Source organism: Hyla sarda, chromosome 9 (assembly GCF_029499605.1).
Source record: "Hyla sarda isolate aHylSar1 chromosome 9, aHylSar1.hap1, whole genome shotgun sequence".
Classification (NCBI taxonomy): domain Eukaryota; kingdom Metazoa; phylum Chordata; class Amphibia; order Anura; family Hylidae; genus Hyla; species Hyla sarda.
Window position 1 is genome coordinate 146,237,582 of NC_079197.1, and position 17,548 is coordinate 146,255,129.

At 41.2% G+C, this 17,548-nt stretch overlaps 1 protein-coding gene across 5 annotated transcripts in view; it reads left to right on the forward strand.

The window, feature by feature from the left end:
- DMPK (DM1 protein kinase) overlaps nt 1-17,548 on the forward strand; it is a 60,560-nt gene that overhangs the window by 21,446 nt on the left and 21,566 nt on the right. For 4 of the 5 annotated variants that reach the window (XM_056541076.1, XM_056541075.1, XM_056541072.1 and 1 more), the window contains exons 3-7: nt 10,218-10,301; nt 10,416-10,511; nt 13,666-13,814; nt 13,908-14,001; nt 14,093-14,293. In XM_056541076.1, coding sequence (XP_056397051.1) covers nt 10,218-10,301; nt 10,416-10,511; nt 13,666-13,814; nt 13,908-14,001; nt 14,093-14,293 — 624 coding nt within the window. Of the gene's footprint in view, nt 1-10,217; nt 10,330-10,415; nt 10,512-13,665; nt 13,815-13,907; nt 14,002-14,092; nt 14,294-17,548 lie in introns of all 5 variants that reach the window. The other variant, XM_056541077.1, reaches the window with a different exon arrangement.

Consider the following 17,548-nt stretch of genomic DNA (forward strand, 5'->3'; position numbering starts at 1 on the left):
AAAGAGTAGTGGATGCATGGAATAGCCTTCCTGCAGAAGTGGTAACGGCAAATACAGTCAAGGAGTTTAAAACGTATCTGTCAGATCCCACAAAAAAAAAAAAAAAAAAAAAAAAATTATATGTTCTTCAGTACCTAATCCTGACCATGTACATCTAATTCTTATGCATATATCACCTATATTTGTTATAAAAAATCCCTCTTTTCATTAGCTCACAGTGTTAGAAATCCGGTGATATATTCGGTGATACTTCGGTGATACTTCTTTCAGTGTTAGAAATCCTCTCAGGGAAAGAGGGCATGTCCCCCCCTGTGGTGGTGGGAGGTGATTGGTCCGTCTGCTCATGCAGCCTTGTCCATGACTCATGGACAAGCCTGATGCTGCTGCAGAACTAGTTTCAGTGTCCCAGTAGGTATGGGGACCACTAGTGGTGGGATTTTTAAATCCCGTTTTCTTTATTAAATAAAAAATAGGTCTTTAATTTTCAACAGTAACAACATGTAAAAGTTTTGGGCTCTGACATTGCCCATTTTAGCATGCATGGGATAGGCATAAGGGTTTCCTTCATATAAGATAGGGCCAGGAACTATTGATAGTATTCAGAACATTGGGCAGACTCGATGGGCCAAATGGTTCTTATCTGCCGACACATTCTGTTTTACTATGTTTTCTCTACATTAGATTTCTGTACATTGCCTGGTGTAAGATGCTTTGTGAACATATGAAGCCAGCAAGAAATGCTGGGAGATTTTAGCTCTAAAGCTGTAACTTGATGCTTTGTAGTCTGAATAGTAATAACAGTGTAGACCTTATATTCGTAGACCTGTATGACTATGTGTGTATAGTGATACGGAATGTGATAAGGGTTATGGAATGTTACTGCTGCTTGGCCTGACTCATGATGTCCTTGTGAATAGGGATCACCTTAACCAACATAGCTGGATTCTCAGAATTGTGTTTTGTCATCTATTATTATGAACTGAGTTATTGCTTTCTTTGTTTCTAAAGCCACATGCATTAGTTGGCTCAATCTGCCCATTTCAGTAGGAGTGCCTGACCATCTAATGTGTATTGGGGTGCCTTGACTCTCAATACGATTGCAGATGTCAGGAATAAGAAGGATCGGCCATGCTTGATTTAATCATGACCTGTCCTTTCTTTTCCTACCATAATCCACCAACAGAGGTGTGTGGTGTAGGGTTCTTTCCCTCTTCACCTTGAGAACATTTGCATGCTTGGCTTTGTGAGTATTCATATGTATGGGGCAGCTGGGAGGAATAGCTGTCTTCTGAGCAGGTATTGTATTTGTGTGGAAAGTTGTTTGGCCACTATAACTTTCATGAGGAAAGAGATTTAAATGCTTACTCTGTCCCTAGACATCTTATCCCCTATCTAAAAGGGGCGGATGCAGGGCAGAGGCTCGTGAAATCACGGTCACACGCCATTCGTGACATCACAGCCACGCCCCCTCAATGCAAGTTTATGGGAGGGGGTGTGATGGCCGTCACATCCCCTCCCATAGACTTGCATTGAGGGGGCGTGGCCATGAGGTCATGAGCCTCCGATGCTGCACCCGATGCTCTAAACAAATGCTGGGTTCAACAGGGAGATCGCGGGGGTCCCCAGTGACGGGACCCCCCGCAATCAGACATCTTATCCCCTATCCTTTGGATAGGGGATAAGATGTCTAGGGGAGGAGTACCCCTTTAAGCTCACATACACCTGAGAAAAAAGTTGACAACCCCAGCCAATTTCAGTGGGATCAGTTGACCAAGTCTATGTTCACACGGAAAATCTCTGTGCGGACATTGCCCCTGACAGTGGAGTGCTGACATGTTTATCATTGTCAGGTGCAATATCCCCATGGAGATTTTCTGTGCGGACATTGCCCTTGTGAACATAGCCTAAGGACTGCTTGCACCGTTTGGGAATGCGCCGTCTTATAGACTGCAATGCATTCCGTGCGTTGTCTGTAGAAAGAATACACATGTCTATTCTTTCTGCGGACACCGGAATTTCAATTTCTGCGCCAGATGTTTCTGGAGCAGAAATTCTGCTATGTGAACCACGCAGCAGAATTCCTATGCAATCAATAGGACGATGCTGCTGTGGAATCCCCAATGCGACAGCATCTCTCTTGATCCCCCCCATGTGTGTTCTCAATGGGTAGAGGAGAGAAAGCCGCCTCCAGACACCTCTGCCTGTGGCTTATTTCCTTGAGATAAAAAAAATCGGATTCTTCTCTCCCTTGACATCTGCTGTTGATAGAGAGTTCAGAGGCTACCATATAGATGGTCAGCCAACTCCACCAAAATTGGCAAGTTCAGCCATCTATGTTCAGCACAACTTGTCTGGCCTGCTTGCCTCTCTACTGTAGCATTTTTTGCCATGAATCAGGTTTAGCTCAGCTGACCTCTTTCCACTGTATATTTCAAGAGATTCATGTCCCCTTTACATCTACATTTGTTTCCACTTTTCGGCATACTATTATTGAAGTAATAAAAAATGGTGCTTTGACTTGCCTTGAGGTATTTTTATAGCTGGAGTGGCCTTACTGAGTGTATGTAGCATTCAGAAGCTTCACAATATTCTGGTCATTTGGCCAAGAGACACTATAACGACATGGCAGTATGTGGTGCCTTTCAGCCATTGTGACAATAGCACCTGCTATATATATATTTATTAAAATGCCCCAAGGTAGGGACGGGGAAATCAAACTACTATATCAAACCCCAAGTCTCTAAATGAATGGATCACGGGGTATAAAAATCCCTTTTATTTTAACCCAAAAATTTGTGACTCTCCATTATTTGGAGACTCAGGGTTTGGTAAAGTAATAGCACCCACTGTTACGCTTTATAAATAAAATCTTGGAGGAGCAGCCTGGTTCTTAATTTCAACTGAACCTGTGTTGGAAGCATTAGAAAAAATGTAACAAAGAGCCTAGTATAATCATTTTGGCCAAGGGAACGTTCCTGCCTTCAGAAAGTAAGTAGGATGGGGCAGTCCCGGGAAATATCCTCAAGATACCCAAAAGCATTGCATTGTTGACTGATGAGAAAAAGGGAGGTTTCCCAAAAAATTTTGAATATTAAGGGTATTTTTGGAAAAATACTGTTCACTTTTTGCACCAAAACTAGAAGTGGTTTCAAAAGAAATGGGAAATACAAAAGAAGGACGTATTCTTCTCCTCCTTGGACCCACTGCTGGGTTTGACTGAAATAACTGGTACTTTCCCCTCCAAAAAAGCAGAATGATGCTGGGAGGAAAAGCGAGAAATGTTGGAAGATTTTAGTTCTGTAGCTTTTAGTATTGTGAATGGAAGTCTGGGTGAAGGCTGTAACGTGATGCTTTGGACAACATGAAATAAAAGCGATGTCTGAGTAGTAATAATAACAGTGTAGGCCTGACATTGGTAGACCTGAGATGTGTGTATAGTGATACGGAATGTGATAAGGGGTATGGAATGTTACTGCTGCTTGACACTGACTCATGTTGTCTTTGTGAACAGGAATCACTTCAACCAACATAGCTGGATTCTCAGAATAGAATTGTATTTTGTCATCTATTATTATATGAATTGAGTTATTGTGTTCTTTGTTTCTAAAGGCATACGCATTACATGAAAGTTGGCCGAATCTACCAAATTTCGGTGGGAATAGTGGACCATCTAATATGTATGGGGGTGCCTTGACTCTTTCTATACGATTGCAGATGTCAAGAACAAGAAGTCTGGGAAATGTTGGACTTCATCATTCCCTATCCTTTGTTCTTACAGGAGATAAGCCACCCCAGGAGGTGTCTTATTCTCCACCTTGAAAACATTTGCACACTTGGTTTAATGAGCATACATATGTGTGGGGGCAGCCAAAAAGAAAACCTGTCTTCTGAACAGGCATTTGGCCGGCAACTAGTGGTTTTCTAAAAAAATTTGTAAAACACCCACATACATGTACATTTTTTTTGGGCATTTTTCCTCCTTTGGAAACAAAAAACGCCATAGCCACAGAATACTGCGATTTTGAAAAACTGTCACTTAGCCTAATAATATCACAGAAGGGTTAAAAAGTACCATGTAGGTATGGAAGTCCGTATTTCCCTATTGACTCTCAGCTAAGATCTGGGCACAGTGTTTTTGACCCCCCCCCCCCAAAAAAAAAGGACATTAAAGGGTTATTCTGGGTTTGTACCTCTTATCCCCTATCTAAAGGATAGGTAAAGGTGTATGATCGCAAGGGCACTGCTTCTGAGACGGGGACGTGACGTCGCGGTCACGGCACGCTCCCTCAATTCATGTCTATGGAAGGGAGCGTGACTAGTGACGTCACTAGGGGGCGTGATTGTGATGTCACGTCCCCATCTCAGAAGCAGCACTCGACACAGAATGGCAGGGGGTGCACCGAGATTGCGGGGGTTCCCAGCGACGGGATGCCTGCGATCATACATCTTATCCCCTATCCTTTGGATAGGGGATAAGATGTATAAATCCGGAATAACCCTTTAAGTGAGTTTGGCAAATTTGTAGGGGGCTTTTGAGAAAGAAAAAAAAAAACCCTGTCTTTTTCCAGCTCTAGAATATATATTCACTCGTGGCAGATCTGGTGCTTAAATTTCTGTGAATGAAAACTAGTTCCTTTCATCTGAATGTGGTTGTCTTGACATCAAACAACCAGTTCCATTCAGATGAAAGGGACCATCGTAGAAATGTCTTCAACAAACACAGTATGTCTTGTATGAATATACCCTGAGGACACTTGTACTTGCTGCTGTATTGCCATGTACCCTAATTTACAGCATTGGATAGATTTTACATTGTATTGTAGGTGATTTTATAAAATTGTGATTTTTCATTTCTACATGACTTCCGTTGACTATACCAAGGAAACCTTCATGTTAGGACCATGTATAATCTCCTTATGAAGTAAGAAATAGTAGGACAAGTCTTTACAAGGCAATGCTAATTTTGGCTTGGCACAAATGTTACAATATTAGTCAGTATGCATAATCTAAAATAGAGAGAAAAACAAAAGCCCTACTTAGTTGATCATGGTGTGAAGAACAGATTTGTTACAGAAAGTTCCGGTCCTGTCCCATTCATCTGAATGGAATTTGCAGAAATCCACGTGCTAGCTGTTAAAAAAAACTTCATTCAGAATAGTAGAATGTTCTGCAACTGATATGCTCTATGTAGTAGATTTTTTTTTGGCATACGTGCATACTTGTGCACGTGTGACTTTTCTATACACCCTGCGACTTTTTAATTTTTGCTTATTCCAAAGCACATTTCTGAAATCTGCTCACATAGTAATTTTTTTGCAGTGGTCATGTATTTATCAAATGCGATAGTCGCTATTTATGAACTAAAAAAAGTTGCATCTCCATTTAAAAGTCGCATATGTATTCCAGGTCCAAAAGTGCATACGTCTGCAGAAAAGGACATTAAGACCCACTTTAACAACTGTTCTTGTTTTGCATCATGAAAGAAAACTACTACTCTAATGTTAATGTTAATTATAGAAAAAATTCATTATATAACTAATAACTATAAATTTTAAGGTTGAAAATACACACTGCACACCTTGTTAATTTTAGGACACGTATATGCTGGCGTACCCACTAAATTTTAAAATGAATGTTGTGTTAAATTATAATAAGGCACAAAATAATTGTGTAAGAATTTTTACAGACTATGTAAAATAACCCATATGTGGCACAAAATTTTTCCTTTAAAAAGTAATACAGCTTTATGCACATTTTGGGGTGGGTAACGCACCGAGCCGTTTTTTTTTTTTTTGTGTGGCTGCACTATTGTTTTTGTGCCTGTTAGTGCTGCGCTGTCTTCCTTCCTGACATAAACTCTGGCCTCAGCGCTGCGACGCAAGACTCCGCCCTCCACCGTCACAAAATGCGGGCTCAAAATTTAACCAAAAAAGTATGGATATTCATGGTGTGGCATAGTATGTTTTTAATATTTTTTCGTTTCTGAGGAGGGTGGATGGGTTGTTGCAGGATAGTTGGAGTACAGCTATTTAGTGCCAGGCAGGCCAGTCAGGGTGTCACCCGATGCAGTACGCCCCCTCCCCCTCCTCCCTGTCACTCTCTAGCAACGCTACTGGTAATAAAGGGTAGATAAAGAACTTCGGCTATTAACATAAGGGAAAACTTTTCTGCTTCAAAAAATGCTTTTTTAAGCGGGTTTCCTGGGTTTTGCTTACGTGTGATTTATTTATCAAGGTCGTGCGACTATTTTATAAATAGGCTGCATGTAAACAAAAGTAAATTAAAAAAAATTGTCATATAAAAGCCATACGTTTGAAAAGAATGATAAATCTTCTATGTGAATACCGTATGTCTTTAGCCTTCTTTTCATACTCCTAACAGCACTTATCTTCTGTAGGAAGAAAGGAAGAACCATGTTAAAATCCATCATGCCCTCTTCTTACTCTTGACATTTGCTGTCAGAACATAACCATACACATTAGATCATTGACCAAACCCATCAAAATCTTTCGTTTTGGATCATTTTTGCCTGTTTATGGTTTTCAATTCCAGACCCAAATAACTTATTTATTACATGTTTATGGAAAACCTCATAAGCTCCACCAACTCCTAAAGGAAGCAAGCCTTTTGTGGGCACTTTGAGTATCTCGGAAACGCAGCATATCAAGCATTACATTGGCATGAATAATGCTGAATGTTGGTTACTCTCTCAAAATGTCACATTTTATTCAATACACTATCCACCCTGAAGTCAATTTTATTTTTAGTAAGCCATAAAGTACTAATGTATTGACCCTTTTATACATGGAATAACTTCCATTGTAGATCAGCAGAGTCTGGTGATACATACTGAGAAAGTTGTAAAGAAATGGTGATAAAAAAAGGGTAGATGACTTTTGCCATAGTCTACATTGGTGATGGTTTAGAATGCTCAGGGATATCAAATTCAAGATTGAACCAATTGGCAAATGCCATATTATAGTGCTTATAGTAGTACCTAGCTACCACAGTTCTTAGACTATCTAGAAGGAGATAAGAGGAAAGCTGGTGGGACTGCTGCTAGGGGTTTGAGCTGCTGAACCTCAGTGACTGATGAGACCTCCTGTCTATAAGGGCCGATGAACATCATACAGGGGCCCCCTCTATGAGTTATAGAGCTATTCTATGAGATCGGCTCCTGTTTTGGCAGACTTGATTCATCCTTGTGTTACATACATGGCTAATCATCTGCATGACTATGTAATACTTCAGTTTCCCTGAAGCAAAAAAGCCTCCCTCTGTAAAGTCCACCTTCAAAACGCTGTTCTTCTAACCTGTCAGGTCCTGGGGGTCGGTGTGTAAGGCACCAAGATGCTGACCGGTTCTCTTTCACCACTTGTTGACCATCACACAACCTAACAAACTCTGCAAGAACGTTCCTAGACATCCCTGCAACATATCAGTAACAGCAGTACAAATCTGTACTAAGAAAAATAAAATACCTCTGGTTGTGAAACTATAAAACCTCAATATGGCGTTGTGGAGTCTTTAACAAGGCTCCTCCTTAAAGGGGTATTCTGGTAAAAAACATTTTATCCCCTATCCTTCGGATAGGGGATAAGATGTCTGATCGCAGGGGTCCTGCCGCTGGGGACCACCGCGATTTCTGAGTCGGCAGCGGCAACGCCCGGAACACGGAAGCTTGGAGCTTCTGTGTTCGTGGCGTCATGCCACGCCCCCTAAATTCATGTCTACGTACACAGCCATTACGCCTCCTCCCATATTAATGAATGGAGGGGGCGTGGCAGTTGTAGTTGCCAGTCATCCGGCACGGAGCTGAGTATCATTCGGATAGGGGATAAGATGTTTTTCGCCGGAGTACCCCTTTAAGTGGGATATATCTACTATAGTACTGTGCAATACAGACAAAGAATAAGTCAGCCAGCACTTTAGTTGATACCAAACTATTATATGGACCTGGCCTACAGGTGCACGCTACTAGGCTAGATATACAGCAACAGAAGAATGCAGCAGCACACTGCCAGCACAAAGATATAGGTGCAACATGAATATGCAGTTAAAACATGGAGAGCTATACAGCTATGGTGTAATAGATGCAAATGTGAAACTATGAAATAGTGAGGCACTTAGCTCGCAAATTTGTCTCCGCCGGCGGTCAAATAGCTTGGACCATCCCACCGCGATAAGGTGGCCTCATTGGGAAGGACCCTACACTGTGAATATGCCTCTGTGTAAACAGTTCAGTAAGCATGGCAGTGTAGGGTCTGTCCCAATGAGGCCACCTTATCGCGGTGGGGGACGGTCCAAGCTATTTGACCGCCGGCGGAGACAAATTTGCGAGCTAAGTGCCTCACTATTTCATAGTTTCACATTTGCATCTATTACACCATAGCTGTAGAGCTCTCCATGTTTTAACTGCATATTCATGTTTCATCTATATCTTTGTGCTGGCAGTGTGCTGCTGCATTCTTCTGTTGCTACTATAGTACTGTGCCTTCTTTTGAGACAGCAAGGTAAATTGGGTCCCTTAAGAAGTGGCCAAACATTTTTAATAACTATCATTAGTTACTCATACACATGAATGTTCGACATGGCTGAAAGTATATATTTCCCCTATGGGGAGGAGAGAGTGAGCTTGAGCCAGACAGCTTTGGTGCTGAACTATCCCTTCCAGACCCTTCTCTTCACAAACATCATCTTTCAATGGAGATTCATGAGGTCCCCATACACTTTAGACAGTGGGCCAAAGCTGCTGGTTCAGCCAATTTTAGAATAAGATGTATTGGTATCTTTAGACACCAGGGCCCAGATGCCACTGACTGCAACCTCTATACCCCCTATAGTAATCCCCTTAGGATTGCACATCCTAAATGTGCCATAACCTTGACACTGAAAAATCCACTATAACAGAAGTGCTGCCCAGACTTCAGTCAAAGTTTTTCTTTATTCCAAGCACGAACAACACGTTTCGAGGAAGAATCATCCTCTTCATCAGGTGCAAACCCCTATAATATGCCTCTTGTTTGCACATCCTAGACATGACATAACCATTGAAATTTTTCTGTAGTGTTGGAGTGTGTGACATCCCAGATGTGTCCTCAGTTGTTCCTGTTGTGCAATCATTGACTGCCAGAACATCATTCTTTTCCAGCTGACTGAACAATAGGGTGGAAAAAGGAACAGAAGAAGCAGACTTAATTCTTTTGAAATGCCTTAGTATCCTATTAACAGATCTTATGACCTTTCACTATGTGTCACTAAGCATTTATAAGGGATATTTACCGCACTCCAATAAACTGTTTACTATAAGGACATAGGACACTAATACTATGAGTTGTAGGGAAAGTTTATGTCAACCTAACTCCAGGACAGGACTAGACAAATGAATCACTCCTGTTCTATGCATGGGTTTTTACATTGCGACCTATTTCTTCATAAAATTCTACATGTCTTTGTCCCCAACGTGCTAAAACATTTTTCAAGGATACAACCTATCGCAATCCGAGACGGGCCACAACCTATTCCACAACCCTTTGACCTTTGGGTGCCTGACACCATTGGGAATAGGATCCTTCATTTAAATACATTTCACTATCACTCTTTTGAACACGGCTACTTGCCAGGGGCAAGTAGTCGTGCTCAAAAGAGTGTTAGTGAAATTAATGTAAATGAAGGATCCTATTCCCAGTGGTGTCAGGCACTCAAAGGTCACTATTGCTGGGGCACATCTGCACCTCAAGCTACTAGTTTCCGGGCTTCTCTAGAGTTATTGTGTCACCAATGTTTTTCACGTTTCAAAAGAACATCAGGACAGCATTCATGATCCCTGGGATTGCTTCCTAAATGGATGGATTATAGTAGGGAGAGTATTACGTTAGTCCCTAAGGACAATTATGCAAGTGAGTGCACAAGGGTTGGGTAAACCATTGACTTATCTGGTTACTCTTTAAATTGAGATTTTAGAAGGGAATGACCTATAAATGATCTTTGTTCATACTTGTAGTTAGGGACATAAATTGCCTTCAATTGACCTTTACCATTGGCTGATCTTTTTTGTGCTATTCTAGTCAATGATTATGCAAAGAAAAATTACCGAGGCCCACCAGCAAATAGGTGTAAACTTTGTATTGCTCTATATATAGTGTATATACTGTTATTATCTAGTTACTAGAAGATTTTCTAAATCTCTCTCTTTTTGGTGGTTCTGTCTTCTTCAGGTTGCAGTTGTGCGTAAGAGAAGCAACGCTCAAGTTTACGCCCTGAAGATAATGAACAAGTGGGACCTTCTAAAAAGATCAGATGTGAGAGGAGAGGACATATAGAGGGATGGTGTGTGGGGACTAGTGGGCAGAATATGGACCAACGATAGAAAGTGAAGAGGTCACGTGTTGTTCATCTCCATTTTCTGTATCTAGGTTGCCTGCTATAGAGAAGAGCGAGAAGTTCTGGTGAATGGAGACAGGAGATGGATAACACAATTGCACTTTGCCTTTCAAGATGATAATTATCTTGTAAGTTTTCATTTATACAAAAGGACACTATGGGAAGGATAATGAGCCCTATGGGTACGGTCACACACAGCACGGAAATCTACTATGGATTCTACTACAAGCAGACACACATAGGGCTACCAAGCCACAGCCTTGTGTGTGCAGTAAGGTTTGGAGGTGGGCCAGCGGCAGGGTAGCCTTGTGTGTCTGTTCGTAGCAGAATCCGCAACCCAAAGGAGTTTTCCGACAATGAAACCCATTCTCAATTGTTTTCAGCTATTTCTTCTACTCCTGATGTAAATTGTCTGCCTTGTTGTCTTCATTACCCCACATTCTGTCTAGTGATACACAATATCTGGGGTCTCACAATAACACCATCACAAAAAGATAAGCCTTCAGATGTATTGTAGGTGTCTTTGGTTTATTGTGAAAAAAAAACGTCCAAGCCGACACTTTGCGGTATTAACATACAAACCTTTGGACCTACAGGATGGGTATAGTAGACTACGTATTTATCAAACACTTTGTCAGGTCAGATGGACAATCTTGGATTAAGTAGATACAAATTGGTGGAAGGGATAGGGTGCTGCCTATTAACGGTAAAGTCCATTTTGTTTCCTGGGCAGTATTTTCTGACCAATGGCAACAGATAGTAGACTTAAAGGGTTACTCTGCTGCCCCAGTGTTTGGAACATTTTTCTGAATGTTTGGAGCGGAGCGGCGGGGTTGTGACGTCACTACCTTGCCCATTGTGATGTCACACCACGTCCCCTCAATGCAAGTCTATGGGAGGGGGCTTGGCGGACACCACGCCCCTTCCCATAGACTTGCATTGAGGGGGCGTGGTGTGACATCACGAGGAGCTTGGCCATGACATCACGACCCCAGCCGCCCGCACCTAGCATTCTTAACGACCATCGGGTACTGTAGGGTACTGCAACGACCATCTGGTACTGCAGTGGCGGGACCCGCGTGATCAGACATCTTATCCCCTATCCTTCGGATAGGGGATAAGATGTCTAGGGACGGAGTACTCCTTTAAATTCCTAGAATAATTATCCTATCAGCAGGTGAAACTTAGGAGTCCAAACAAAGCTATGCAGTTAGAATTGTGATCAGAGTTTGAATGGGAGACCAGATCGCCAACAGAATAAACTTGAGCTTTTATTTATTTATTTTTCTTGCCCTTACCTTCAAACATTTTTTTTAATGACCACAGACTCTTTGCACTAATAAAAATCATGAATAGATTAAAAAGTAGCTGAATAAGCCACAGGCTTTCATGGGTACTAAGGAGCCGGAATTGTGATCTGGGTCTGAATGAGAGACTGGGTGGAACATATAAAAGGGCCACAGTTAAAAGACAACATCTTATTGGCTAAAAACAAAAATAAATTTTTGCAAAGTATTACCAGTAGAACAGGTGCATATAGGCCAATTAAAGACCAATAAAGCTAAGTTAAATAGGAATTCATGTCAAGAACAGGGGCAACCAAAGGTTGACTAATCCGATAAAAACAAGCTTTAAAGGTAAAGAGACTGAGAGTGCCCATTAAGTAGAGTTTGATTAATGGGGGACATTGGTTAATTCTTCCACATTCTATATGAGCAAAAAAAAACTAAAAACCTGGAATGAATTTACTATCTGCTGCCATTGTTCAGGAAATACCACCCGGGATACAATGTGAATTATTATACTAATATTTATCTATTTATTCCATGGTTGATCATCTAATGTTTCAGACCTGACATATATATATAAGTATATATATATATATATATATATATATATATATATATATACACTGTATATATGTAATATACATAGCTCTTTTTTTCACCATATACTACAGACACCTGCACTACATTTGAAGGCTCAACCATTGGTGTCATTGTGAGACACTGTTACACATTACAGGATGTACAGTAGCCAAGAAGTGGGGCAATGAAGACAATAGAGCAGACAGGTTGCACCAGAAGCAGGAGTATGTTCATAAATCATAATAATGTGGGTCCCCTAAGTGAGTGGAGCAGTGGTCAAGCATGCACGCTGCCTCTCCACTAGGGGACTGCCAAAGATAACCAAGTACAGCTCTCAGTAGTCCCACAGCTAGATTATAATATGACTCCTGTTATTGTGATCTTGGGGGCCCCAGCATTTGGATCAAAATTCATAAGATCAAAATTTATAATCTTGAAAAACAAGCTCTGTGGGCAGTGTTTTTTTGTTATTGCAACTCAACCATATTACAGTTAATCTGTATAGAACAAAGTCCTGCCGGCACTGCTCCTCTCCTAGTAACAATTCCCAATTATACCAAACACCACGTGCCTTGTTATCCCTCTGCTTATCTTCGGCGGTGCTCTATAAAATATCCACAAAAGAAACTCTTGATGGCCGACGGCCATTGTATGCATCCTGATACCTGACTGAAAATACATTTTAAATAATAGATCTATAGTAGATGAGGACCCTATAGAAGGTTCAGATGATAAATCTTCCCAGCAATCATATTTAATCATAAGGGGGGAAAAGCAACCCATAGGAAGTGCTCTAAAATGTAACTTTTAATGGTATACATATAAAATCCACCAGTAGTGACCCATATAAAATAGAATTAAATATATTAATGCACCAATATGAATATACGGTAGTTCAAAGCCCTATATATATTCATATTGGTGCATTAATATATTTAATTCTATTTTATATGGGTCACTACTGGTGGATTTTATATGTATACCATTAAAAGTTACATTTTAGAGCACTTCCTATGGGTTGCTTTTCCCCCCTTATGATTGAAAATACATTTTACCTGCTTCAGTGGTGAGTGCCATCAAGCGTTTCTTTTGTGGATATATTACGGTTAATGGCACCGCAGATTCACCAAAACCTGATATTTCATTTGACGCTATTCAACTCCAGTTTCCCTATTCTAACACCCAAATAAGAAGTCTGGGAAGCTGAGATCTATGGTGCTCTTTGAGAAGGTATTCCCACTGATGTGCACCCTAAATCTCAACATACTGGTCCTGGTGAGTACAACTCAATGAAGATGGAGGCATTGGCAGAAGTCTTACATAATCTTTGGGGTTCTGAACAGTGTTTAATGAAAGGTATATGAAGTACTGTTTATTAGACTGGTCCTATAGTAAGATATGTTCTTCTTCTTAGTACCTTGTGATGGATTATTATGTGGGAGGTGACCTTCTATCTCTGCTCAGTAAGTTCCCAGAGGGTTTTCCTCCACAAATGGCAATCTTCTACTTGGCGGAGATGGTCATGGCTGTTAATTCCGTCCACTCTCTGGGCTATATACATAGGTGAGAAATGTGCAAATTATTTCAGACTTTTACTATAACTCCTTTACCTAGAAATCATTATTATTAATCCCTATGTTCTTTCTTTCTTTTCAGAGATATAAAGCCAGACAACATGCTGTTAAACCGGTCTGGTCATATCCATCTTGGAGATTTCGGTTCTTGTTTGAAACTACGTCCAGATGGCACGGTATGTTCAATCTAGACCACACTACTGGTGGCCATTAATAGTTCACAATAATATACCAGATTGTACTGAAGACTTTTGACTTTTCTTGAAGGTGTCCTGCTCTATTGCTGTGGGAACTCCTGACTACCTATCTCCAGAAATTCTTCATGCCCTTGAAGATGATACAGTATCCTATGGTGTTGAATGTGATTGGTGGTCTATAGGGGCCTGTGCCTACGAGATGTTCTTCGGACACCCTCCCTTTTATGCTGAATCCGTTGTGGAGACATATGGAAAGATTCTTCATTATAAAGTGAGTAAACTTTGTGCATTTTCAATAACTACTAAAGGGATTGTCCAGTTTATAAAACTTATTTTGATACACTCTACAAGGTTTTTATTTAGATATTACAGGGGACCTCCATGTTCGGGCTCTGGAGGACATGCTGTTCCCTGCATTACCTAGACAAACAACTGATTTGAATGGCTACTGTGTAATATCTAATATTCCTTGAGGTGGCGCTGTAGAGAAAGCAAGCATTTACTGCCAGGTTTCCCCCAGATTACAGCTGTAAGGAGCGGAAGCTCTCTGTGATCTGCTTCTTGTCAAAGATTCTTCTAACAAGTAGGGATGTAAAGGGGTTTTCCAGGAATATTATATATATATATATATATATATATATATATATAGCTGGGGGTAGTTTAAAAATAATAAAGAATTAAAGGAGATGTCCAGGATTAAAAAAACTTAGCCCCTATACTAAAGATAGGGGATGAGTTTCAGAACGCTGGCGGGTCCGACCACTGGGACCCCCCGCAATCTCCCGTACGAAGCCCTGGCTCTCTGGCCAGATAGCGCGTGTTGACCACTGCACGAAGCGGTGGCCGACATGCCCCCTCAATACAGCGCTATGGCAGAGCCGGAGATTACCAAGGGCAGCACTCCTGCTCTGCCATAGAGCTGTATTGAGGGGGCATGTCAGCCGCCGCTTTGTGCGGTGGTCCACATGCCTCCTTCCCGCGGGCTGTCGGGGGCCCCGTACGGGAGATCACAGGGGGGTCCAGGATAGGGGATAATTTTTCAATTCTTGATATCTCCTTTAAGACTCACCTTGCATGGCTTCTCGCTGACAAGAAAAAAGTGGTAATGAGTGGGGACTAGGACACTTTAGAATGGGGAACTGGGTTGCTGATTATTAATTATATCCTCGTTTTCGCGATCAGTGGTGGTTCGATGGTTGGACCCCCCAGCGCTCTGCTTGTTATCGCCCATTCCTATGGATAATGGATAACAAGTTGAGATAGAAATACCCCTGTAATTGCTCCAGTATGAACAACTGGTTCTTTCCGTTTCCTAGGTCAATGAACAGGGATTATTTTACTACATCCATTTACTGTTCTATATCAGTTGTATCCAACCTATGGCTCTCTAACTGTGCCAAATAGAGCTGTCAGGACATGCTGGGAATTGTAGTTTTTCAACAGAAGGCGTGCCGCATGTTGGAGAATACTACACTAGAATATAACTTATATTATATAATTGTTGATATGGAAAAGATTTGTTAGTAAATGGACATGTTTAATTTACATGGTGATATGTAAAAGCCTGAAAGAAGTTTAATTTATTTGCGGAATGATAACAAATTCTAAGAACCGGAGGAATGTGTTTTCAATGTATTTCGGAGATACAGGTAGGGATTTGGTATATTATGTCTATGAAGTAGAAAATACAGAAATGTGTCTAGGAAATGCCTGAATGAAAAAGTCATCTGGACCTACGTGGACCTTGGGGTAGTAGACTCTAATGAGGTACAAACATAAAAAGAAATACTTAAAGGGGTATTCCAAGAATCAAAAAACAGGCATTTTTTCACAGCGCCCTCCTTGTCTCTACTTTGGGTGTGGTATTACAACTTGGCTCCATTCACTTCAACAGAACTGAGCTGCAGAACCACACACAACCTGGAGACAACCAGCAAGAGGTCTTTGAAAGAAAAAAAGGCCTATTATTTTGATTCCTGGAATACCCCTTTAAAGGAGTTGTCCATGTTTGTTAGAAGTGTTCCCTGACACAGCGATCAACTCTAAACTGTATAGGTACTTGGAAGCAAGTCTTGAATTTCTCCACAGTGCCTCCACAGGGCAAATGGTGTTTCACAATGTTACCATTAACAACAATGGATTGTTTATTTAATGCATGGACATGCTGAGTCCTTCAGAGCAATAGACTTTTGTGGCTAATTTCTTCTCGGGCTAATATATAAGTGTGGGTGTAATGTCTGTTTATTTGTTTTTGTATTTTTCTGTTTAGGTGTGTATTTTCACACTAGGATGGTCAGAGCAGTTTTCTATTCTCCCTGGATAGGGAATGGTTAATGCTCTGAACGATTGAGAACTCAGGTGTGTCTATTTTAAGCCAGACTTCTCCTGCATTCGGTGCTGGTTATTGAGTGCAATACTATGATGTCTGTTAGTGTAATATTCTTTGTCTGTTTGTGCAATAATACTATTATGTCTGCTTGATCATTTACCTTGTATCTATCTTGTTATTTGATTTTTTAGCCATGATTAATTAGTCTTGTTTAGTAGATTTTAGTCTTTGTTTCATTAGTCGGTTTTTAGGATTGTATTTCCGTTCATCTAGTCGCTGTTCACACTGAGTTTTATTGTATCCGTTTTATGAGTTTTTTGTAACAAGACATCCCTGTTACCTTTTAATGGGACTCTGGGGAATTGAGATTTAGTACAAGATATCTCCATGATCCATGGTGGAGATTGAGTTCTAGTATCAAGATATTCCCGTGTTTTCTGGAGGATTGAGTTTTTATTCCTGTTTGTCCCTGGAGTCTATGCTGACTCATCCGTTTCCCAGTCTTGTGTTCTGGACCTAATCTGTTTGTTAGTTATCTGTTTCCAGTGTGAACAGTCTTCTATATTTATATCCTGTTTGGTTGATCTGATCTTTGTCCTTTGTACTTGTATCTGTTTGTGAACAGTGTCCTATGTTCCTGATCAGTTTGCCTGTTTATATTCTGCCCTGTTAGTATTTGTATCCTGTCTGGTATATCTGGTATATTATTTGTTTTTACGACACTGCACTTTAGCGCAGGCAGGGACAGGGTCCAAGTTGTCAATCCATTGCTTAGGATGGATGAGTCAAGTAGACACGGAGAGTGTTTTTAGGGTCATTTTAGGGTTCACTCTCCCTGTACCCCAGTCGGTCATGACAGAGGGACTCCAATCTACTAAATCAAAGTGTCCTAAGAGGGTATTTGAAAATGGGTTAAATGTACGTCCTGGTGAGCCGGTACTTAACGCTCCAGGACGTACATTTACGTCCTAAGCATAACCGCGAGCATCGGAGCGATGCTCGCATCATGCGCGGCAGGTCCCGGCTGCTGATCCCGCGAATGTCCGCCATTAACCCCTCAGATGCCGTGATCAATACAGATCACGGCATCTGCAGCATCGCGGTCACTAAAATGGATGATCAGATTGCCCGCAGCGATCCGATCATCCAACACGGCAGACGGAGGTCCCCTCACCTGCCTCCGCTGCCTTCCCGGCA